Source organism: Dromaius novaehollandiae, chromosome 5 (assembly GCF_036370855.1).
Source record: "Dromaius novaehollandiae isolate bDroNov1 chromosome 5, bDroNov1.hap1, whole genome shotgun sequence".
Classification (NCBI taxonomy): domain Eukaryota; kingdom Metazoa; phylum Chordata; class Aves; order Casuariiformes; family Dromaiidae; genus Dromaius; species Dromaius novaehollandiae.
This window is the reverse complement of record NC_088102.1, coordinates 36,436,274-36,462,063: the sequence shown is the minus strand read 5'-3', so window position 1 is coordinate 36,462,063 and position 25,790 is coordinate 36,436,274. Positions and strand designations below refer to the sequence as shown.

The 25,790-nt window shown below is 35.6% G+C and overlaps 1 protein-coding gene across 1 annotated transcript in view; it reads right to left on the bottom strand.

Moving 5' to 3' along the window:
• The window catches only part of RYR3 (ryanodine receptor 3), a 272,262-nt gene that overhangs the window by 109,867 nt on the left and 136,605 nt on the right, over positions 1-25,790 (bottom strand). Inside the window, exons 33-39 of the mRNA XM_064512440.1 lie at positions 22,979-23,065; positions 22,370-22,596; positions 20,503-21,304; positions 19,818-20,018; positions 19,116-19,218; positions 15,238-15,375; positions 460-733 (exon numbers count right to left, since the gene is read on the bottom strand). Coding sequence (XP_064368510.1) covers positions 460-733; positions 15,238-15,375; positions 19,116-19,218; positions 19,818-20,018; positions 20,503-21,304; positions 22,370-22,596; positions 22,979-23,065 — 1,832 coding nt within the window. The remainder of the gene's footprint in view (positions 1-459; positions 734-15,237; positions 15,376-19,115; positions 19,219-19,817; positions 20,019-20,502; positions 21,305-22,369; positions 22,597-22,978; positions 23,066-25,790) is intronic.

The following is a 25,790-nucleotide window of genomic DNA, read 5'->3' as shown; positions in this document are numbered from 1 at the left end:
ACTTTACCTATTACACAGATATCAGCAAGTCTATTCACTTACACACGAAAAACAAAGCGAGATTTAAGTTTGTGAACTGACACCAATACAGACTTAAGTCATCTATTTTATATAAAGCTGCTAAAACACACATATTTGATGAAGCTTCAGCAAACATCTCAAAAACTTTCATTAGGCTTAACTACAGTAAAAAGGAGCTCAGTTCCTTTAGCTCAGAAAAAGTTCCAAGTTCACAGAAACTTTTTTTGATGAGTTTGATATTGATACAGGGAACAACTGGAGCCATCTTGGAAATTTCTGTGAAAATGGTATGCATCTCAGAAATTGGAATGAAATTACTAGACGATAAATGCATTTCAGTACAGTAATTTTCATCCATGCTCTAAAATGAAAGGTTTTAGTAATGTAACACAAAACTTTACTCAAACTTAAAGAAAAAAAAAAAGGTTAATTCCATACCCTAGTCCGTTAATCATTAGCAATTCCTCCTCTTTTCCCATTCTCACACTAAGAAGCGAGCGAATCTGTCCCAGCGCTGCAAGCAGATTAATGGTATCCTCCACAGAGACAGCACTAATAGTGTATGCCTTCCTCAGAGCTTGCAGTAGCTCACCAATGCTGTCATATTGCCTACGAAGGAGGGTATACATAATCCGAACTAATTCTGGATCTTGAATCTGGTCTTCCTGGGACCAGCGCACCATAGTCTGGGATATAAGTTCCTTCAGCGTAGCTAAAACAGTAAAATATGTAAAATGTTACTAGCTATGACAACCACAAACAGACTGTCAAAAAATACTTATTAGTGTAAAACATCAGATAACAGCAGACAATGAGGCAGTTGTAAAAGCAAAAGAACATAAGCAGACTGAACAGGATTCCTCAACTGGAAAGATACTTCCGGGATCTCTCAAGAGAAGTGAGATGCTCCTGAGAGACAGAAAAGAAGACTCTTCTACTGAGTATTCAAATCAATATAACATTTTCAGCAATGAAAACTTCTTAGCATATCATGACCCTAGAGTTTCATCCTTGTAAATGAAATGCTAAATTTAAACTTTTAATTTAGTTTCTATATTGGGATTCATAAAACAGTACTAACTGTAGAGCTTTTTCTAATATAAACATCTTTTCATTAGGAATTACTGAAATCTAATTTTATAATGTCATTGAAACATCATCCTCTGGCACTGACTTCTGGCCAACATGAGCCTAAGTTTGGAATACAAGAGTTCATAATTAAGTTTTCAGTAAACAGTTCATTGGCTGGAAAACGTGGTTTCAATTATATCAAAACTATGAACGTGGATTTGACTTCCAAACGGTTTTGCCAGAGGGAAAAAAAATCCATTCTAATCTTACAAAACTGCCAGAAAGGAGGATGACATAGCCTCCCTTTTTATCCCGTATCCAGATAAGCGCCAAACCAGGATGGGAGAGAATGCACTTCACTTCAGCTGCTCATTCATTCAAATGAATATTTAGGTATTTTGTTGTTCAAACAAAAGATCTACCTCAGAATGATATAATGATGCACACACTGCAAGGAACAGGAGATGCAAATTGATTTAGAACAGAGGAATTTAATCTATATTTCCCATCTGTTAGTGGAAAGCCATTGTCACTTGGGAAAACATTTTCTAAAAAATCATATTGTTTGGAACTACGCAATGCACACTGCTTGGAGCTGTTCTAGATCGTATACATTAAATGTTCAATGACCCTGAAAAGAATCTTTCTAACTTCCCTCAACCAAGACAGTTTCCTCTTTCAGTGCTACCATGTGGTCTCCCCTTGGATTCCTGCACTAACCTCTTCTTCCCTAGAATAATTAATAATTTTCCATAACTTTCCAAGTCACTGAATATGTCACTGATTTCTAGTTATAGAAATCTAATACACTTTCTTTGTCAATAAGTCAATTATCTTATTAAAGAAAGATATCAACTTACTTTGAATTTCTGACTTTTAGGGGGAGGCATTAGGGTAAATGGGATAAACTGCAACCTGAGGTAGTAAATTCAGGGAGGAATTCAACAATTCCTCCCTGTAAAGTAAGAGACCTGGGCAAAAATCTTGTTAAATGCAGAGAAAATCATGTTAGCTCTTCCAAAATCCCAGGTGACAGACCTTCTTGCAGGGCTAATGGACAAACCAGGCACTAATTTTTGTCTTCCTGTTTTATGAATCTAGCCCCTCATTTCCTTAGTACCACCCAAAATATATAAATTTGTTGCTGCATTGAACTCAAATAGATGTTTTCCATTTCGGCAACAAAAATATTATTTTCACTGAGTCAATTATGAGCCCAATTTTACACACATAAGTTAACCATCAGTTATTTATACATGTAACTAAAATATTATTAATATTTTAGTAAAAACATACTATTACAGGATAAACCAAACATTCTGTTTTCTATATTTGGCATCTCCTAATATGTAACTGAGCCTGATTCTGATCAAAATTATGGAATGAGATTGGTTTAAGGAGTTAGACTTGATTTACCCACGTTAGTGGGAAAAAATCACAGGCCGTTTCTGTTGTTATAATACCAGAGATCTGACATATTTTAAGATGGAGAAGACACTGAAGAATCAGAAAAAAACTAATTCTATAGGAAAACAGGTTCATAAGATTCTGTAAGTCAATCATCATACTTAGTCATCCCACTTAAAAGTAAAACTTGGATATATATCATGGAATTCAAAGTTTGATGAAGCTGCAAAAGTAGTAAAGATTACTGCAGCAATGACACTACCATAATCAATGCTGCTAATGCACGTGGAAGGTATCTCCTTTTCATTCCGACAAATATCTCTACCAGACTCACATCCTCTACAGAGAACTCTGTTAAGCAGGCACTGCGGAGAAAGGTATAATGGCCGACTTACATCAGTCTAACACATCTTTCAATATATAAAAAGAATAAGCTATAAATATATTCCACTGAGTTGTATTAAAGAAATATAATACTGTACAAGATGATTAATGATGAACCTCTAACTTCTGACAATATGGTTTAGTACTAAAACATTGTTTTGATATTAAAATAAATATATTATCATAATCAGATACAAGTAACTTTGTATTTCCACAACCACAGTCACTTCATAACCTTAAAATGTTTGTGAATTATATGCAAGAAGATGCTTCATTTTTTAAGACAAATGGAAGTAAAATTGTTTCCTTCCTTTTGTTTAAGTTTAGCTATCTTCCAAGTTATACATACTTCATTGAATAGGTTGGGGGAAACATGGCTAAAATAATGTTGGGGAAAATCAAAAGTCTACAATAAGGCTCTATAAGACCTGCTATTGCTTTGTTTTTTGTATCTCTGATTTTAAACTGAATGCGTTAGAACACTGACAGAATTACTGGCCTGTACACTTCAGCTCCTAGTACAATACTGCTGTTAACAAGCTCTTAACCATTTTCTTTGCTTCAGATACCAGAGAATCATTGACAATGAAGCACAGAGCAATAAAAATGGAAATCTTAATGAAAGAAACATTAAGCAAACATTAAGCAAAGCTCTAAGGACTCAAAAGTAAAATCAGATTTATTCTGAATCTTAACGCATTTCAAAATCAGAAAAGAGAATGACTCTTAACCAAATACAAAGCTGCAAAATTAAGCCAACATAAAATGATAAATATATATATATTTATATTAAATATATAAAAATACAATGTAAAATTATCAGGATCTAGAAGACTGCTTAGAGCAATCTGGAATTGGGGCATGGTAACATAGATAAGCAGCTAAAAACAGTTGCTAATGTTTCTTCTGATCTCTAACAAGAAATCCCAGTGTCTTAATTATGTTCTGGGGCTGCATAAGGAGTTACCCATAGTTATGAGTTGCCCAAGTCATGTCTTAACAGCTATAAAAGTCCCGGGATCATAACTGTCAATGATTTCTTGCCTCAATGACTTTATCCTAAGTTCTAGTTTGTTTTTAAAATCATATTTTATTAATTCATCCTTAACTCTAGCTTTAACTGCTGGCATTGCCTTCCTAAAATAAAAGTACATTTGTGAGCAGATACGAATGCATGCTTAGAGGAAAGGAAGATTTCTTTGCAGAAAATAGTTCCTTCCAGATGTCTTGGCTATGAATATTCACACCATAAGTACATCAGACCAGACATTCAAGACTACAGACTTTTAGCCTTATCAACATACATATGCCATGCCCTCCTCCACCCTTGTGGATATAAAAGCATGGGGATATCTCAGGCCCCCACTTTCTTTCACCCTCTGAATCCCAAATTTCTGGGGCAAGCAGGCAAATATTCTGAAGCAGAAGAAAGAGTGCATACATGGACTAAACATCTCAAAGACTCTCCAGCTACTGTCAAGTAATTTTCCATAGCCCTTTGATCTTGTCCATGTGCACATTTACACTAATCATAACGCCAAGGAGGAGCTACAGCCTGAAGAGATTATCTGGAGGTGAAACTCAGCATTTCTAGAAAAACAGTTACTGTAGAATCACTCAACCAAAGCAGCCCCTCTGCTGGAATCTTCAGCAATGTCACCATGCTCACCAAAACATGGAAATAGGTTCCTGTCCTAACTACTTAATTGTGTGGGATTGAAATGTTCCCCAGTAGCATAACCTGGGCTCCTGGGAAGTATGCTACAACCCCAACTAGTGCATCTGTCTTAAGTAGCTTGAAGCACATCTTCATGCTATCTCATACAGTTGTCTTATAATAAGGGTTGGAATCATCCCCTCCCTCCCAGCAGAGATGATAACTTCCAATAAAAGCTATTTTCATCTGAAAATGAAGAAAAAAATATATTAATGATACACCCAAATGGTTGGCAAATGATGAAGGCTTGCATTGGGTTCAGATCCTATGCATACAGGATCTATAACTGCTTGATCTAAAATTGATCTAAATGCTCTCAGTCCCCTCAGAATTCTAAGGTGATATGAGACTATCAAATATTCTTAACACAGGCAAAGACTGATATCAAAGAGGATATTCTTTGGAGAATCAAAAAAAAAAAAAAAAGACTGTGAAAATGTTATTTTGAATCTCATGCAAATCTTTTCACTAGGAGTGCCTTAAGTCAGCCACAAAAATGGTGACAGCTCCTGTAAGAAATGCAGCTGCTAAGCAAGTATTATACTATATGCACTAGCTCTGCTAACAGCATTCAAACAGAAGCAAGAGAATTTCACACCATCTTGTTTATGTAGTGCATTAAAATGTGCTGTCATTCTGCACTTCAACCTGATGATTCTTGATGAGTTAGAGGAAAGTCCGACTTGCATTTCTTGTGACCCAAAGCTCCTGTATAAAATGCATAAGCTTTTCTACTCTGAAGACCAAGTACCATGTGCCTTTAGGCTTTAGAAGTGAATACTTTCTGATTCATGAGAATAGAATCCACAGAAACTTTGAAAAAGAAATGACATTTCCCAGACACTGACTGGTCCTACCACCACTAAAGAGAAAACATGGCTGACATATGAATCTCTGGGGAATAAAAAATGTGTTTTTATGCAGCACATGAGATTATTGTAAGCATTAGTGTATTTACATCCTAGTACACGACTTAAAAGACCAAAACATGTTTTCATGGCAGAATACACCTTCTCCGGTGCTCTACAGAACAGGTAGATCAGATAAGAAGTGTTCTAGGTTATAAAACAGCATTGCTGTCTCATCTTGCACAACTCTTGATGGAATAAATAAGTCTGAAACGAAATTAATGGTTCCTAGTCTGCTGAAAGGCCTATTGCCAAACTGAACAAATTAGAAACGGAAGAGAAGCACTCACTACTGGAAGACCACCCTGAAGTCATTTGCACTCTGCATATGGTATTTGGATGGTGTTACAAAACTCAGAACTGGCAAAAAGCAATTTGATTCATAAGGACAAGGAGCAAGATCAGCAGAAGGTTATGTTCTAAGGGAAAACCTGGAGGAATTGAGCTTATTACCTTACTTATTCCTCACTACCAAGGGAAAAATAGGAAATCATTAATATTCTACAGCTGGTTTCTCAAATCATGGCTCCTCATAACTGGCTATAGAAAGGAAAGAGCTAGACATGGAGATTCATACTATATATCAAGCTCACCTGGGCAACACGAAGGAGTAAAAGCTAGGTCAGCTGCTCAAAGAGACTCAACGAAATGCTCAGGCAGGTGTTTGAGAGCAGTTGGAAGCATCGAACCATGTTACCTATTTACACCATGTAGATCCCTTCCGTGTTAGGGAACAGGGCATGAACATGTGTACAGGAATACAGCTCAGAATACAAAGTCTCTGATTTTAAGTGTTTTGGGGTGAGGTAACAGTGATAAGGAACACATGCTTCCTGAAGTGTCCTTCCCTGCCTACAGCAGAACCAGCCACAGTAAAAAATTTATTCAAGGAAGAAGAGCTAAAAGGACAATATAGCTTCAAAATCAACATGAAATACTGTAGAGATGAAATATTAACGACAAACTGCTACTCAACTGAAGTAGACAGAACTCAAGACAACTTCAGGATGTAGGACATTCCTGGCTGCCACTTACAACCAGGCTCTGTTTTGCTTCCAGGCAGCAAAGAGGCTGAAACAGCCCTTGTAACAGACTATAACAGGAAGATAACCTTAATTTTTATTTTAATTAACAGTAATGCATCTCTGAGGCACCAGTAATATACGCAATAATGTATTTTCAGCTTGCTATCATGGCTTGACCCACCACTAAAATAACTGAATGCAATCAGGTATTTAATTAGTACAACATGTATTATTCCTTAAATCAACAAAACTAGTCAGTCAGCTAAACAACATTCACCATTCTTCTTCCATTATAATGAAATCAACAACCGTTACATAAGACATCGTTTTATTTGTGGTTAGCAACATGCCTGGTTGCTCTGAAAATCCAGCATTTCAGAGAACAAAAAATGATTCACATACAGTGTAGCACATACTATGGTATAAGCTCTGACAGCATTTACAAGCTAAAACTGATTGACTACAGTCAAGAATAACCATTTTCTTTTTTATTTACGGTCCTGAATTAGAAAGTGATTAATTTCCTCTGTATAAAAATATGTAACAAAACATGCTATAATCTTTAAGTGCTCAAATATTTGTCGGACAATGCTTCTGACGTTAGTCATAGCAGCATGAAGAAAGCTTCCTGAAACAAATCCTTTGTCTCCCTTTCTGCTTGTTTTATATTTGGCACAATAAAGTAATAAAAGGGCAGATACGAAGTATGGCAAGCATTTTAGAGAACTTGTTTTAATGAAATAGCATTTGATTCAACTATGAATACAAATAATCTAATCACGTGGACAATTACACAGACTATTGTCACTGGGGTTAAATGGACTGTTATGGGTTAAGACCAAGAGCTACATTTATGAATATACTGTATTATCTAAAAACACATTTATTATAATAAATATTATGCAAAAATATAGTATTTTCTAATTTAAAACAAGCTTTCTTTTTAATTTGTGCTTGAACAACAACAAATGTCATTTTCCTTTCCTTCTATGTCTTTGCATTACAAAAATAAAACTATGAATTACTTAAGTAATTCATGAGAAATTAATCCATCACTCCACTCGCATAAAATAACTGTGTCTGTGCTACAGCTATTTTTGTTAAAAGATTTTTAATTCAAGAGTAACAACTTCCATTACAGATGTCAAGCTTTGCACAGCTTTCTCTTACAATATGCCAATGGATATATATATATAATACATATATATCAATCAATAAAGGATCTTTAGTAGGGTTCAGACAAGAAATTACAGTGAGAACAGCTGTGATAGCCTCATCTAGTAATCTTGTAAATCAGTGTAAGTGTTCAGGTCAGTCCTATAATCAAAAGCTATCTAATTCTACACTAAACAAGTAGATGAATTTATCTCCTACTTTTCCTGTTTGTTCCTGCAACTTTCTGCCTGTAACAACCATTAGCTCCTGTGATACTAAAATATGGAGGCTAGACATGTCACATGAGTCACCAAACCCTATTAGCAAGTCTAAATATCTGCAGAGTCTAAAAATCTTTATGAGGAAATGGACTAAGCTTTTCTCCCTTGAAAATTCAATCACTTCTAGAGTGAAAGTGATAAATCTCCTTCTCCCAGCCTTCTATCAGGAAGAAGCATCCCCATAACAGCTTGCATTATGGGCATTTACAACAAGTCTTTCCATGATTTCTCTGCGGCCACTGTAGCCAAAGCAGAGGCCTGCAGTACCTGTGAGTGCGTTAATCCGGACCTAATTAACAGCACCTTGCCTTGAACCCAAATATAACCATGTTAAAATAGTGTAAAAAAAAAAGTGCAATTATTTGATAACTGATGACAGACAAGCACGATGTATATGCTATTTTACTTCAGTATGTGACAATGTAACCATCAAAGGAGCAAACAAATACTTGTGAAGTTGCACTTAGGAGGCATGGGAAAACCTGTAAACAGTGTCCAAACAGAATTTGCAGGATAAAGAATAAAGAAAAAGGCAGGTACAAGGGACTGACAATAGGCAGGGCATCCTGCCAAACACACAAAAAGGGTGACCAGCAAAACAAAAATCAATATAAGCAATATCAGGAACAAATGAAATTCCCCTTTGGGAGGTAGCGAGGAGTGTTAAGGAGGATAAAAACACATAATAGGAAAAAAGAGGAAGGAAGAAGAAGAGAAGTCCGCTTCTGTTCTGACATCCCTTGTCAAAGAGCTTTCAAGCCTGATCACCTGAACTTCTCCAACTAAGACCATCAAAGACTTTAGCCATTAGTGCTAACTTTATGGCATAAGCTCCATGATATTGTAGGCTAATAATTAATACAGAATTATTGACTAAGAGTTTTGTATATGTAGTGAATATATATTGACAATGATTAATAATGTGTAAAAAATAACCATTAGCACAGTGTGTGTTAATGAACGAATTTATTAATGTTTAATTTTAAAATTTCAGCTGCTATTTAAAATTTCAAACTGGCTTGATTTATTAGTTTCCTAAACATTCCCATTCAAGTGATCTCTAATACCCTAACTGAAACATTTACTTACACACACGACACACTTTATAGGACATAAATACACCACAGTTTCACCAAGTTAAATGGATAGTACTCAGTAACTGTAAACTGTCTCCTCTGAGCAGGGGCCAATCATCTATATCCAGAAAAAAACATGGTGTGACCAAGAGAAATAATTTCCTTTAAATTCTATTAATTTTAAATCTAATTATATTTTATGTTGAACCTCATTTACATGAGGATCCTATTTTAAAATTTTATTCTTTTTCCCTCAAAGCTGTAAACAGTTATATCAGCTCATTTTACATTCGGAACTTGAAAAATGAAGATAAACATCTGACAGTTGTTTTCTAGAGGTGTATACAGGGAAATTTTTCTTACTGTTAGTACTTACTGCTGCTTGCGATTCTTTTCCCCTCTCAGACTTTATGCTACTTCTTTGTGCTCTTCTGATTCAGTCCCCATAGTGCTCCTTCTATTTAGTATCCTTTCTCACACTCTTTTATTTGCCTCTTTCTTTACTGCATTTCTTTTCCTGCTCTCTGTAATCCTACATTTGGTGAAGTGGTATTATTTGTTTGATCTCTCAAGCACAAGCACATAGCACTCCAAGAACACAAACACGAATAATGTTCTCTTCTGCCAGCCTACAGACAAAACTGAAGACAACAAAGAAGAGAAGTGGAGCACAGGCAGTATGGTTTAAGAAATGACGCAGTATGGTTTAAGAAATGACTCCACATTCATGGGATGAAATTGTGATAGTACTCATCTTACGCCATCCTGCAGTTCTTTATACCATGCTTTCAAAGGGTCATGTGCTTTCAGGGTTTGAGGCTTGAGCTCAGCTTTTTTCTGAATCTGTGTGTTGGCATCCATCAGAAAGTATCATTTTAAGGTAAAGTAAATGACTGGTTTACAAAGTCAGAAAAGGTGTTTAAATAGCCTATTGTTGAAAGATACTGCTTGACATCTGTTGATCTTCAGTCCAAACTGTGTGAAATAATAAAATATACAACTGTTATTAAAGTCACTCTCACATACTAGATGTCATCTTTGTACCTCTGTGGTACTGCAAAGGTTTCACAGCTGGTTCTATTGCATGTACAAGGTACTGGTGGTAAAAGGAGCTGCTTAACCTCATTTTAATCAATAAAACATTATCAGCACAGTGACACAGCATGGAAAGAGCTCCGATTGAGGATCTGATCGTAGTTGAGCATGCGCATTTCAGTTCTGCTACTCAGGCAAAGATTGACAGCTACTATAGTTGGAGCAAATCTTTCTTTTATCTCATTCATGTGCTTAGTCCCTCTACAGATTAGCACCAAAATAGTGACAAAAACAGGTCTGTTCCCTTTGAAAGGCATATTTAAATTCAGCAAAGCAAAGCAACTATGAAGAGAAAGGTTACTAACCAAAACATAAATTCTTTGAGAACTTCTTTGAGAAGTGCTGTCTTTATGTTTACTTCCAGACATAACAGCTAGAGCTTGTTTTTAAGGATTTTTCTTTTAAGGGATTTTTTTTTAGGGACTCACTTATGCTTTTACATGTCTGCGCACAGACAGTTTCTCTCAAACTTTAAACCTTAAATTTCTAGTGGGACTCCAAGGCATAAAGGAAGTAAGAGGAATTAAGAAACTGCATTTGGCCAAAAAAAAAAAAAAGAAAAAAAAATCCTTTCTTTTCTAACATGTAACTGTCCATATGCATGCTCACGTTGCCCACGCAGTACCTTCTACTCCACATGGAGTACATTGAAAAGGACGTAACTAGAGTACATTGTCTCTGGATCAGAGACTTTGGTTCTTATGGGGGATTTCAATCTTCCTGACACCTGCTAGAAGGGTAACTCAGCAGGACATAAGCAATCCAGAAGATTTCTGGATGGTATCAGATATAACTTCCTGATGCAGGTATTGGATTTTCCAGCTAGAGGTGAGACACAGCTGCATCTGCTATTCACTAACAAGGAAGAATGGTTTGCAGATGTGCTAATCAATGGCAGCCATGGCTGCAGTGACTATGAAATAGTGGGGTTCCAGATCCTGAGGGGAGTGAGGAAGAAGAGTAGCACAGACCCTGGACTTCAGCAGATTACAACTTGTTCAAGGAAACTGGTAGATGGGACCCATGGGCAGCAGCTCTGAAGGGTAAAGGAGAGCTGGAAAGCTGGTAGGTCTTCAAAGGATACCTCCTCCAAGCATGAGAATGGTCCATCCCTATACTCAGGAAAACAAATGGATGTGTCAAGAGACGAGTCTGAAAACTGATGATAGAGCTCCAATGGAAAAGGGCAGCATACCGCAGATGAAAATAGGGACAGGCTAAAAGGAGGCATTTAGAAGCACTGCCAGGGATGTAGGATGGTATTAGCCAAAACTCACCTAGAGTTGACACTTCTAGGGACACCAAGGACAACAACAGCTTCGCCTGCTACACTGGTTGTAAAAAGCTGAACAGAGAAAAGATGAGACCATTGCTAAATGGAGTAGGTGAATGTAGGTAAGACAGGGCACACAGGTAAGACTGATGTATTCAGTGTGTTCGTTGGCTCAGGCTTCACCAACAAGGCCTCCCATGCCTCCGTGCTTACAGCCAGGATTCAAGGAGAACTAAGAGCTGTGGATGAGGATCTTGTCAGGGATTACTTGAGAGAACTTGACCCATACAAGTCAATGAGACCAAACGGCTGCATCAGAGGGTGCTGAAAGAGCTGGCTGATGCCAGAGTGATGCACTTATTTGTCACTCTTTGGAACCCCAGTGTAGGGAAGACACTGGAGCAAGTTCAATGGAGGGCCACCAGGATGGTTGGGAACTGGAGCACTTGCCCTGTGAGGGAGCTGGACTTGTTCAGCCCAGAGAAGAGACAACTTTGGGGGAGGGGGGATGTCTAAGAGCAGCCTGCCAGTGCCTGTGAGGAGGTTACTGAAAAGCTGAAGCTGGCTGCACAGTGGTGCATGGTGGATGGAGAAGAGACAACAGGCATAAATTGAAACAAGAGAAATCCTGACTTTAAAATAGACATAAACTTTTTTCACCATGAGGACAGTCAGGCAGCGAAATGGGTTACCCAGAGAGGTTGTGTCGCCCCCATCCTTGGAAGTTTTCAAGACCTGAATGGATAAAGCCCTGAGTTACCGGGCCTAATCTCACAGCTGACTCTCCTTTCAGCAGGATGTTGGACCAGAGACTACGGTCTCTTCCAATTAGAATTAGTCTATTATTCTATGATTTCAGAGTTTTCAGAGAACAGATTGAAGGAAACTCTTTGCCATGGTCTACACTGTACGTAGGAGCTTTGATGACAGCAGAGTGTTTGACAGATGTGTGGATAGAGCAGAAAGTCCCTGTGCTCCATGTCTCAGATGAAAAATGTTTCTAAGGAAGCTTTCTGAGCATCTGTCTGCTAGAGACAAGAACAAAAGCAAGGGGCAGTACTTCTAACCAATATCATACCTTATACAGATTCAAGTTAGGCCAAGTCAGTCTTATTCTGTCCTGGTCCCAGATAAACCACAATTTCTTTTTCAATATTTCTATTGAACAATAGTATAAACAAAAATAAAATGAAAAAAAATGATAGAGACATGTATCATGTTCAGAAATGGAAAGAATCAAGTCTGACCAACCTCCATGGTACCTTTTAACATATGATGTCAGTTCTTTTTAAGAAGAAAGCTTATCAACCCATTTGCTTGACATCAACTGCTGCCACAAGACATCATATATCTGAAAACAGAGGACTGGAATGCACAAACACATGGACAATCTAAGCAGAGAATAAGGATTCATAGGCAGCTGTGCTAAAACATAGCACAGAACTGAAGTTTTCCTCCATGCTATGTCATGCATCAAAGCCCAGTCGGCTGGCAACTTGATTCCAAACAGTTTGGATGAGCAGATGAGTATACACCCAAGTCCACACCTGAAAGATCTTACAGATAAATCATGAGGTTTATTGTTTTAATTATGCTACCTTTCTCTTAATAAAGGGAACCTATTGGCTCATACTGTTCCACACCACTAACCTAACAAACCTTAATTTAATTACTGATATTGCTTCAAAAATTACTCACAGTAATCTGGTGTGGTTATTAAACTGTGCTGGACAGAAGGACTGTTTTGAGTGGTGTAACATGTATTTTTCCACACATATTGTCACTAGCTGTGGGGATGAGATTGTGTCTCTTCTTATCTCGTTAGTTTCAAAATATATATATATGTAGACCTTCCAAGCATTTGAGTTAAATATTTCCATTTTCTAAGAAGAATATGTCATAGCTTCATACTACTCAGCAAATCCACAGGGATAGCCCACTACTCCTCCTTTATAATACTCTTCTCCAGAAAGGAACATTAAATAATTTTTCTGATAATTTATTATTGCCAGTTCTTCTCATGTATATTATAAGCAACATAAAAGGTCACTGGTAACAAGATTTATAAACTATAGAGTTTTCAGATAAACTAATAATATCCAAACTATTTTGCTCTGGCCTCAGATTTTGGAGAAGAAAAGAGCAGAATAAAAAACCTGCAATATTAAATGCTGGAAAATTCTTTCATCTCAAGCTACATATGAATACAGAATTTGTACTCAAAAAAAAAAAAAAATCCTTCTGCTTAAGTAGTCAAATATCTTGAATATCATCAAATATTGTTCTTTCAGTACAGAAAGGGTATGTTACGGCTATATCTACATACATATATGATGTTTGAGATGTATCAGAACAAGTTATTTTTTAATTAATTTACAAAGTCATCATCATCATCAGGTAGAATTATTTAAGGTCCAGTTATATGCAACATCTCCACATATAACACATATGGAAAATTCACTAACCTCAATAAGACTACACATACGTAAATGTCACAGAAATCGATCTATGGCTGCTTATGTTTTTATCCAAGTTAATTCATTCATTAATACTAAATCAACTAAAATGCTCCTAATATTATTATGCTCTCCTTAGTCACTTAGTACTACTTATTTAGATATCTAAACAACTACATTTAGTTTTGCTCAAAATCCCCTCATTTCTACAGTTCAGAACTAGTAACTGTGAGCAGAATTACATACATGTAAAGGCAAAGATAAAAAAATGGCCCAAAGTAGTGTTTCTGTTTGTTTCTTACAACAAAAAAAATTGTTGAACAAAAAAACCTACCATAATTCTAATAAAATCAGCAAGCAGAATAAGACAATATTGTAATTATATACTTGGTTAATACAAAAACATATAGAAGTGAAAGAACTCAAAATAAGAGCACAAAGACCATACACTGAGTTTTGAAAGAAGCATCAGAGGCAGGGGCACAGCACACAGAGATGCATAGCACTAGAATCTACAAGAGAGTTTGAGATTACAGAACTTACGTTCCATAAGAGGTGAAAGTTATGTATGCCCACCAGGAAGTTTTGCTGACATAACTGATTAACCACTGTAACTCTTCCACGAAACCACAAATGATGCAGAACAGCAAAACTTAACTTGTTGGCCAGCTCAGAAATATCACCTTTTTGAGCAACACAAGTCTTCAGCAGTTATTAACAAAATCACAATACCCAAAATCAGGCTGCCTACAAGAGCTATGCAACTTCAATCTTGCAATTCACATTTTAACACCTATTTCAGTGCTACCTCAGCTACAACAAAGTCCCTAAGGCAGTAGCACAGAATGCTGTAAATTCTATACCATGTATTTTTGAGACAGTAAAGAATCTAACCCCATAATAGTAAAAATTGAAAAGAAAGCTTTGCATAGTGAAAGCCATTACTTTTTATATACAAACCAAGAACTGCAGAACAATCATTTTGCAACCTATATCTTGATATTGAGAACCATATAGCTTCTCATGCAGCAATGAAAAGTGAAAAAAGTTTTTGCATTTCAAAAAAAAAAAGAAGATAGGTCAAGCATAGAGAGCTTGAGTCTAGATTATTACTGTGACATAAGTATTTTTTTTTAAATTTAACAACCTTGATCAAAATTCTTCCATACATTTTGTTTTAACTCCTTGTTTAACAATGCATCTAAGATATTCAATATATAGGATAACTTTTCCAAAAGACAAAAGGAACTTCAACATGCAGTCTCCTTCTTCAGTCCACTATGAAGGTTTCTCAGAAAATAAACTGTTGTAACTGTAAAACCTGCAACACGTGCATCACAAAAGTATGTATGTGGGAAGAAAACTTACTAGGAGATTGTTCTTCCTCCTCCCTAGGTTCTACTTTTTCTGCTTTTGGTGGACCCTTGATTTTGTACATTAATGAACGGAGTTTGCCAGTCAATGAGGCATCTTCCTCTTCCTCTTCCTCCTCTTCTAGTGGAATACCTTAACAGATAATAAAACTAATCAGAAATAAACTTTAACCTTTGAAGATGAACTGCTTCAATATTTAAACAATACCAAAATATTTATTGGATAGTTTTGTAACCAACAAATTTCTTACAGAAAGGAACAAATGTGGAAGCCAGTAGCTTTCAAAAATGTTAGCTATATTACTTATTATATTAGCTCAGATAGTTACCTTTATTTCAGCACATACATTTCTTATATCCAGATTATTATTATCCAGTATCATTTTTTCAGTATTACAAACAAAGAGGTGGTATTATTAGAAGATACTATAGCCATTAATTATGACTCATAGTTATATTTGATTAAATATGTGATTCATTATTAATGATTTTTAATGGATAATTATTAATTATTTCATATTGCAGAATGTAAACTAAAGAAAGAAATGTATGGCTGAATCTTATAGTGCAATTATTTCACTGGAGACATTCATCATTCATAAACAAACATACTAATGGAATTTAAAACTGTAAGAAGGCAGATGTTCAGAGATGTTATACTGGTGATGAAAGCTCTTCATGAAAAATTCGTAGGACAAGATGTACCTGAAGGGATGTCATTTGACAACTAGCTCACCACAGTTCAACACATCGCTTCGTAACCATTCAAAGGATTTTCAAATCTTTCACACCTTTTAGTGATGATCAGATACTGCATGTATTACATGCAGAAGCACAGAATATCTAAGCACGTTCCTCTCAGACCAGAGCTAACTGGGCAGAGCCGAAGTGTAACTAACTTGCTGCTGTTTGGTTGCCAGTCGAAGTGAATGTGATTCCTAGAACTAAGAAAAGGAAAAGATTTCCAAATAGAATACCAAAGGACAAAAAAGCTGGAGCAGAGGGAAAAGAATAAAATGCAGAAGCTGTAACTGGTATTGCACAAAGAAACTAAGGAAGAAGGAACTGAAATGCGGTATCAGGTTAGAAAAAGTCTGGAATTGGCAGCTACCAAGAGGAAGGAGTTAAAGTTGTGACTAGGAGTGACTGAGTCAGTGATTTGGAAGACAAAATTCAGAGCTAGTGGGATAGCATGAGAGAAACTAGAAATTGAAATGCAAGACTGGATAAGGAATTTGAGGAATGAGAAAAGAGTGAGAAGTGAGACTGGCTGGGCAAAATGAAGAGCTAAGAATGAAGTTAAGAATAGGAAGTGTAAGCCAATAAGAAGAGGAAAGATAAATCGGACAAAGATATTAAAAGAAGCAAAGAACTACCTGACAAGGAAACCAGTTCTAGGATGTAAAACTTGAAAAATGTAAGCTAGGGCCTTGAAGGAAAGAAAAGACAGACACTGGAACAAAAGCAAACACACTCAGAATTGTGAGAAGCTGAAATGGATAGACACTGCTCCAAGGTCATAGACTGCACTGCTCATACTCCATCCTCTTAGAGTAGCAGTCTATTCCAAAGCTGACCATATAGCGCTGCTATTTGTAATCAATTCAAGTGGCAGAGGTCTATGCACTGGAACAGACAGTTCCAACCCAGCAGAGGGACCAGATAAGTATCAGTTTGATGTTATGCAATAAAATCTATTTTCAGTTTGTTTGTTTTTGCTTCTAACCAAGAAATTACACACAAAAATTACAACAGAGGAATGTTATCTAGCTTGCAAAATTAAACACTCACAGCTAGGACACCCTAGAATTAAGGCTTCCTGAGTAACCTTAATTCAGACTACTTGTATGTAGTCATTAAGATGCAGCCTTTAATTACTTGATTGCACTCATATTTTTCCACTTAGCCTTCAAAGTGTACTTGGTATTAAAAAACTCTTTACATATTCAATGCACAATCCCATTCATTTTATCTGCAGCTGTGATTGCTTAGTAATGATTTTCAGGACCAAGTCAGGACACAGAAAATGAGCAGCACTTGTCTACAGTGACCACCTATGATAAATCTGTACAAAGTGATAGACAAGATTTTGTTTAGAATCCAGAGGATCATTAAACTATTTTAATCATGAGACTGCGCTTTCTCTCCCTTCAATTCTCTATCTCATTCAATATACATATAATGTAGAAAACAGTAACAAGAGTACACCCATAAAAAAAAAAAAAAATCCCAAACAACAGGGTTTCACCTCATGAAAAGGTGAAGCATCATCAGGAGCTCAGATAACTCAATTAATACCAGTAATAAGATTTCAAGCTAAAATAAAAAGTCTGTAACAGCCAGACATTTCCAAATAAGTTGGGATCCCCATAATCTTCATACTGGGGTAGTTAAAGAACTGATGTCAAATAGGCATTATCTTGGCAAACCTAGAGGTCTGATTGAGCGCTAAGTGAGTGGACAAGGGAAATCACGGTATCTACCTTTACAAAAACAGGAAGAAATGAGTAGCTGGAAGAATGCTGACTATTCATTTTAGCAAAAATACTGGAATACGAGAAACAAAGATTTTTGGTAAGCATTTAAAAGAAAGGATGAGCAACAATCAACACAGATTTGTCAAGAACAAATTACAGCAAACCAGCCTAATTTCCATCTGTAAAGTAGCTAGCCTTACAGATACAAATCTTGACTTTAAAGATTTTTGATACTGTCTTGCACAACATCCTCATAAATAAGTTGACATAGCCTAGATATTCAAGACCCACCTATTTTAGGCTGTGTACTAAGCTAGCTGAAAAATGGTACTTAGCTTATCATGAAGTCTCAGCTTGAAGGTTGCTGGAGACTGTAATGTGGTACCTCAAAATACAAGCACAAGATGATAGCATAAGCCTTAACAATACAAATACAGAATGATATGAGAAGCACCATGGTTATAAACAGAGATCATAAATTGTTAATTACTGGTCACTAAAGGAATGCAATTCCATGAACTGGGTAAAACCAGCTTTAAGGATGAGCAGTGAAGAAAGAACTTGCAGACAATATTAACAAGCATTTAAAAGTGACCTCAAGCAGACACAGTGAAGAGGAAGAAGAAATTGTTAGTGCTGTCATACTCTTCCTGGTGAAGAGCTTCAGATGCTTACAATTCACTCTACTGACCCTGTCCCCTTCGTCATGAACAACATGGGTGCCATCAACCACAGGACCCAGAAAGGCACTTGAAGAGTGACCATAACACTAAAGGAGGTAGATATGAGAAAGTCTGTATGCACCAGTTCTAACTGTTTTATAACTGTTGGATAATTTGAACTATAAATGTTAGTATCACTGTCACTGGGCTAATAATTCCAAATTTCCCTCATTAGGCTAAGATTTGAATAGTCCAGGAAATAATTTTGGCTTTGCAAATAAAATGCATTTATTTAAGCCACATAAAACTAACTTAAAACTAAACAAAAACAAGTGTTCTTTTTATTAAATTTTCTACTACTTCATTTCACAGCAATAATGTTCAATATAATCCTTTTATCTCTTTTTGTGTATAGCATGCACAGTAAGTCTTTTAAGGCAACCCAATCTTCTTGTCTAGGTGATTTTTATTATTTCTAATTAAGTCTAAAATTAATACATAAATTTCATTGCTACATAACTATTAAATATTTTCCTGTATTATTCTGTCTAAAACCATGACACAGTTCCCATATTTTTAGTAATCCACACTAAAAATTAGTCAGGAAATTCATTGCATAGATAATAATACAGCTAATACCCAATTTGCCCCAACATTAGTATTTTTGTTAGTGGATCTGGGTTTTTTTTTTTTTTCATGGAAAGCAGGAAAAAAGTAAAAGCTTGCCAACTCACCACAGTGAATTAGAAGATCATCATGAAAGTCATACAGCTCATCCCGAATCTCCTCTGGACAAGGGCAATCCTCTCCCAATTGAAAATTCAGCAACATATTGATCTTTAAGGGAAGAAAAGAACCGCAACATATTCAAGACCTTGAAGTACGCGAAAATACTTCCTAACTGATTACAATAGCCATATTTTACTTGTTAAAGTTTATAATCAAATCAGCATAAAGCACAGATTTCTAATACAGCTCTATGGTAATTGGTCATTTCTAAGTTTTAATTATGAATGATACAAAAATACAGATATACTTAATAGTAAACTATTTCTGGAGATGATAAAGACTAAACATTTCCAACATACAGATGTCAAAACAACACTAACTTCATGTCACTACCACATAGCAACTAAAACTATCAAATTATTTTCTTTTTGCAAAACTGGCTCAATCTCTGCTCCTCAGCATTGAACAGTAACATTCAATTTTTCTATATTCTTGAGAAAATCTATGCCACCTTTGACCTAGAACTTGAATTCTAGAGTTCAAGTATGAACATTTGGACATTGAGTACCTTGTGGCATCTTAATAAATTTTATTTAAAATTCCATTTTGGTTCTCTGGCGGTTGCAATGTTAATTTAGAACTCAGAACTCTTGATCATGACTAAGACTTTCTTTCATCTTTAGCTTCAACCCGTTGTTTAATATTACCTGTTCTTGAGGAGGAGAACGAAATTCTTTAGTCTTCTTGGCAGTCAATGCAGCAGACATGTTCAAGGCTTGCATGAGTTCATTGTACCTGTATTTCTGATTATACTGCAGCTTTGACACATAACGATCTGCAAACGATACAATTGCCTCCACCCTATGTTGTAGTTCACAGTCGCAGAAATAATTGAGTAAATGGCACATCTAGTAAAGAAAAACAGACCCAAGTTTAACAGTTTAGCTTAGAATCTACTTCCTAAATTGTAATTGGGAAAGAATTACAGGGGACACAATACATTGCAATAGATCGTAAAAACGAGAGAAGTTTTTTCTCACTGTATTTTTCTTTTAATGATGTAAAGGTGACAAATTTATAGTTTTATTATGATGATCAGTAACACTATATTGCATTCACACAGTCTTTCACTCCATACTCTCAAAATGATTAGAAATATTAATTCCCTTTCAAAATACACCTATGAAATCAGTATTAGTATATCTATCTTGAGTATGAAGGAACTGCGTAGGAATTGCATCATCATCAAATTAAGTTATTTATGTGAGGTCACAAGGCAGAATGGAATAAGGATCTTGATTTCAAATCTCAGGAACTGAACAACAGACAAAGAACTACCTTTCTTTCATCAGCAGTATAGCATATATAATAAATTTATGTTAAGATGGTCACCTGAAGTTTAACAGATTCTGGTAATCTTGTCTGCAATAAGCCCTTTACAGGAGCTTTTGTTTCTTTTATTGCTTTCTCCCCGGCTTCCACAGCTTTTTCTTCGACTTGCGTAACTTCCTCCTTCTCTGTCCTCTCTTCTAAGTCTTCCCTGTGATCTCCAAATACATTAGGATCAATGAGGAGTAACACCTGCTTCACATCATCATCATCGAGAACCCCCATTACAAGCAAGGTTGCTATCAGTTTAAGAACAGGAACAAACTGGAATGCAACCTGTCCTCCAACAGGGTCTCGTATATGAGCACCACTACATTGTACTGCCTCTGTTAGCATGCTTATGGCCTTAGATTTGAGTGTATCAAGTGGTATCTCTGGGCTCGATGTCTGATGTTCTTCACTGGTCACAATAAAGCAAGGAGTAGAAAAGTTAAAGCTTGGTTTCAGACAAGTACTAAGCCCTACTCCAGGTAAACCGTGCTTCTTTGTTTCATCAGGATATAATCTAATAGTTCGAGTTTCCTCTGTTACTGGAATGATAAATTCATTGTTCATCATGAGCTTTGCTTGCTTGGCATGTTCCAGATGAATACTAATGAGCAAATCATAGAATCCAGAACGTAGGAGTCCAGGTAAATACTGATTATCTATCGTGTAAAATAACTGAGATACGTCCACATGGCTACAAAGAGCATAAGCAACCCTAGTGTTACCTAGGGCACAAACTGAGCTATACAGTTTTAAAGTGTGGTAGTGAAACTTCATCAAATCTTCTTGTTCACATAGTTCCAAAATATCAACGCATCTGTTACAAAAATAAAGAAAGAGAACATGAGTCAAATACATGAATAATAATTTTTTAAAAGAAAAGGTTTATATCTGCACACTTTAGCCAGTTCTGCTTTGAACCACTAATACTAAGATTGGTACTGACTAATCTTCATGCTTGCATCATTAAACCACACTAATTAGTGTGGATGTGCTGATAATTTGATGAGATTTTTTATAATTAGCAGTCCACAGCAAAGAGGAGGAAAAAGGTAAGACAGCAAAGCACCTCAGGAAGCTATGGTAAATCACAGCTTTGTTTTTAAAAGGAATGTATTTGGAAAGCTGAAACCCCACAGTAATACTGTCATAAAACAGCATCTTTACAGCTTATTGAGGATTACTCTTTCATTTTTTTGCAACAAAGAATATATTTTTTCTCTTTCCTTGAATTCACTTTATGTTGACTAATACAGTTTTTAAATTATCAAAACACACTGCAAAATAACTGCTAATAGAATACATTTTAAATTAGCTTTCTTCTACACTTTTGCTTATAGTTAAATTTGTCACTGCTCACAACATCTGATATTTGGATACACCTTTATGATGATCACTCCAAAGATGAAACAAATGTTTAATGCAATCTGAAAATCTAAGAAAATGAGGATTTCTCCAGTAAGAACATAAAAGTTTAATTGATATAAATTCAAGGCAGGTGAAACTAGAAAGCATTTAATACATAAAGAATCAGCAAAATAGTATTTGCATGGTTTTTTTTGTTTTGTTTTCCAACCTGAAAAAAGCTGTGTTTAAAGACCTAGTGATTTAAGAGATAATATCTTATAATTCAAAGAAAATTAATCATAAAGATTGTTTTGTTTCATGTCAGCCGATGTAATCAAATGGCATCAAAATTATTCAGCCTCTTACATCTGCTTATATTTCACACACATAGTACCACAGCAGGTACGAACAGAAATTCTGAACAGTTCAAGTGTCAATATCCTCCAAGACAGGTTTAACTAACACCGAAACATTAACTATCTACTTCAATATGTTTCCTCCACAAGCAAGCTACTGTAGGTCCTTCTAAACGTACCTGTTTTCCTCTGGGATATGAAGCGCCATCATTTGCAGAGGTTCCAAACACTGCACAACCCAGCCATGACGTTCACTGACACGCTCAGTTTCTACTTTCAGAAAGTTGTTTGGCATCCTGCTCCATAAAACAGGTGTAATTGTTTGCACATCAAGGCGAGGGGGACATTGAGGAACAGGATTCCTCTCTTCACTTTTAAAAATTGCTGCTGATAAAGGCATTGTATTCTGAAATAAATAAGTATATTAGAGTTATTTTTGCAACACCTAAGTATAATTACTAAACTTATAATACCAAAAGATGGTATTTTAATTGATAGCAAAGAAAGTATAGAAATATGAGAGTTATTGCAATAAACAAACTCGATTAAAAATAAATGAAGGGTATTCTCCCAAAATGTCATTAGTTTATTTTGACAAAGCCAATTTAGTTTTGCTGTACTTGTAATTACTTGCACATACTAACTTAGTATACTAACTACATTTACGAAATTAATGTGTTAAACAAAAAGTCACTCCACAGATTCAACCTAAACAAATTCAACTCAACAGGCATTTCTGTGGAAACCAACAGATTTAAAAGAGCACCTTTATGGAAAATACTTAATACCTTTAATTTACCAAGTTCAAACTGAACCAAGTTTGTGCTTGTAGGCCGTACAAACGTTGCTGGAAAAAGCTTTGTGTTTGGTTCAACCTAGAAGAGAAATGAGATTGCAAAATTAAAAACAAGAATCTCTTCCCAATATATGCTGCAAAGTAAGTATTACATAGCTTACATCTCATCATGAAATAACTGCAGAAACTGAATTAAAGTGCTGATTAGTGTCCACCTGTGGTTAACTTCCCATATGGTAAAAAATTTGCTGAATTTTCTTTATAAGCCCATCTAACTTACAGGCAGATGTCTCTGCTACCTTAAGCAGTGTCACAACTATGCAAGAATTTCTGTAATAAGTTATGTTGATTCTTCTCCAACATATCTAAATCCAGCATTTGCTGGGTTTTTAAGGAACTATCTTCGAATGCTACTTTACAACTACATACTCTGGCCCCTTGCTCTACGAAAAGCAACCCCAATACAGACTGGAGATAGAATACAGCTTTTTACAACACAACAAATCTTTTAGAGTTCCTTCACATTTTATGCTGAACAAAATAATTTATGACAACAGAGCCTGAAACCATAAATTTCTAAGAGAGAGGAAACGAGAGGCAGACAACAAGCAGGCGAGAGAGTATCATTTTATCAGGATAATGCAATGTTCTAATTCATATTAACATTAATGAATCAGTGAATTTCTGGTCCATACTCTAAAAGCAAATGAATGTAACTTTTAAAGAGCTCAAAATTTCCTGTATTTTCAGGCTTAGCTTTTGTGCCTAGCATAATAAACCACAATGTTTCACACTAAATCACAGTGCTGTAGTTTTAGAATCGTTGGGTTGTTTTTTTTTGTTTGTTTTTTTTGTTTTTTTTTTTTTTTGACAGTTACATCATCCTTATTTCACCTTTATAGCTGGAATCAAAGAGCAATAGTACTAGTTAAATTTCAAGATTTCCGCATAAGATCACCCCCCCTCCCCCCCCAAAAGAATTAATTGGAAAAGATAATTCTAGGTTATAATAAATTGTAATTTATAACTATAGTTTGGAATAAAGCTTTCAGTGTTCTAGCGTGGCTTAAAAAGGTATACCCTATACCATCAATGCAAGATTTCAATAGTGCAATTAAATATTATCATTATATCACTGTGTATTTTGTTTACTATACATCTACTTTATACATACTATATAAGTACAATTAGAATATTCATGCTGTGAAGCAGTACAGTTCGTAACTTTGCATGTTGCAAACCACCAAATATTGCAAACAATATAGTGAATGTTTTGAGAGTCACAAAAAGGATTCATATGCTTTTACATGAGAAAACAGCCCTTAAATATAAATACTTTAAACAATGTGTGAACAATGGGCAAAACACTGTATACTGAAAAATGTGGAGGGGAAAAAAAAGTTATTTCAGAACTACGAGCATTGAGACAGAAAAAATAATATACGAGTATGTACCTTCTGATCTTTTTGATAAGGAACACAAAAAAACAAGCAGAAACAAAAGGTATCCTGGTTTGAAAGATGCTAGTAATAAACATATTTTTTATTTCATTAAAGCCTGAAAATAAGGGATGTTAGACACTACCAGAAACTGAGTGAGACAATGAAACTCTCAGCCACTGAACAAAGGTAGGTATTTCCTAGCACTAATAATTGATTTTGTAATTTCTAATCTTGTTTGAAGGTCAGAAAACCATTACTAACATGGAATAAAATAAACTATCTTCATAAACCAATATTTAAGATCTCATTTCTGCTCTGAATACATTGCCTTGACAATTAATTACAAAAACTCAATGTATATACTATCTCCCATTTGCTCTTCTATTATGGGCATTTTTTTTTTCTGAGTAATATCACAGCATTCAATAGATAGCTCAAAAACTACAAAAAACTACAGCAAAATTCATTTTTTCCTCAATATTTTCATTTCTAGGCCTTTCAGAATGAAAATCCAGCCTACATATATAGTCTCTCCACTCCACTCAAGATGACTGAAAAGTTTAATGGTTACAAGGTAGAATAACAATTCTATTGCCTCTAGACCAGGCAAATACCAGCCATTTGCCTCAACTGCGGTGACAGATTAGATTTACTGAATTATTTTAAAGCTTTTATTCTACAGTAAAAACGTTCAGAAAATGAAAGTGAAAGCTGTACCCAGCAGTGTAGTATAACAGGCAGATTCTACCTATGTATTTTCACAGGAGTTCTTTGCAAAACTGAAGAACAGGTAAAGGCTGTTCCATGAAAAAAAATTCTCTGACCACTCTTATATTTTACAATATATCAAAATCACCTGCCTATACCATTCCCATCCCCATTTACAGGTTGTGTCCAGCCTTGTTGCATTCATTTTCATTGAGTCAGTACACAAAGTTCCATTAAATTTAGTTTAATGATATAAAAATCATTTTAACAAACTTTTAAGTTTTGTGTGTGTTGCAGATTTGGGGGTTTTTTGTTTACATAACAGAAAACAACGCATCACTACCAACACTAACTCTTCTACACTGGATACTCTAGTACGGATTACTAATCTTTTCAAGGGCAAATCTTATCAATCTGGTCCTGAAAAACAGCAGTCACAATTAGTGAACTGTTTGCATAATGGCTCCACATTTTGAGAATGTTAATAACATTTAGGGCCCACCCCCTTTATTTTTGCTTTGCAGATTTATACACATTTGAATTCTGATGTCTGAACTCTGCCTAATCATAGTATCTCCATATCAGTTACCTGCAGCAAACACAAAACCTGGAAAAAAAAATTATTTGCTCAATGCAGACTGAATTTTACAGTGT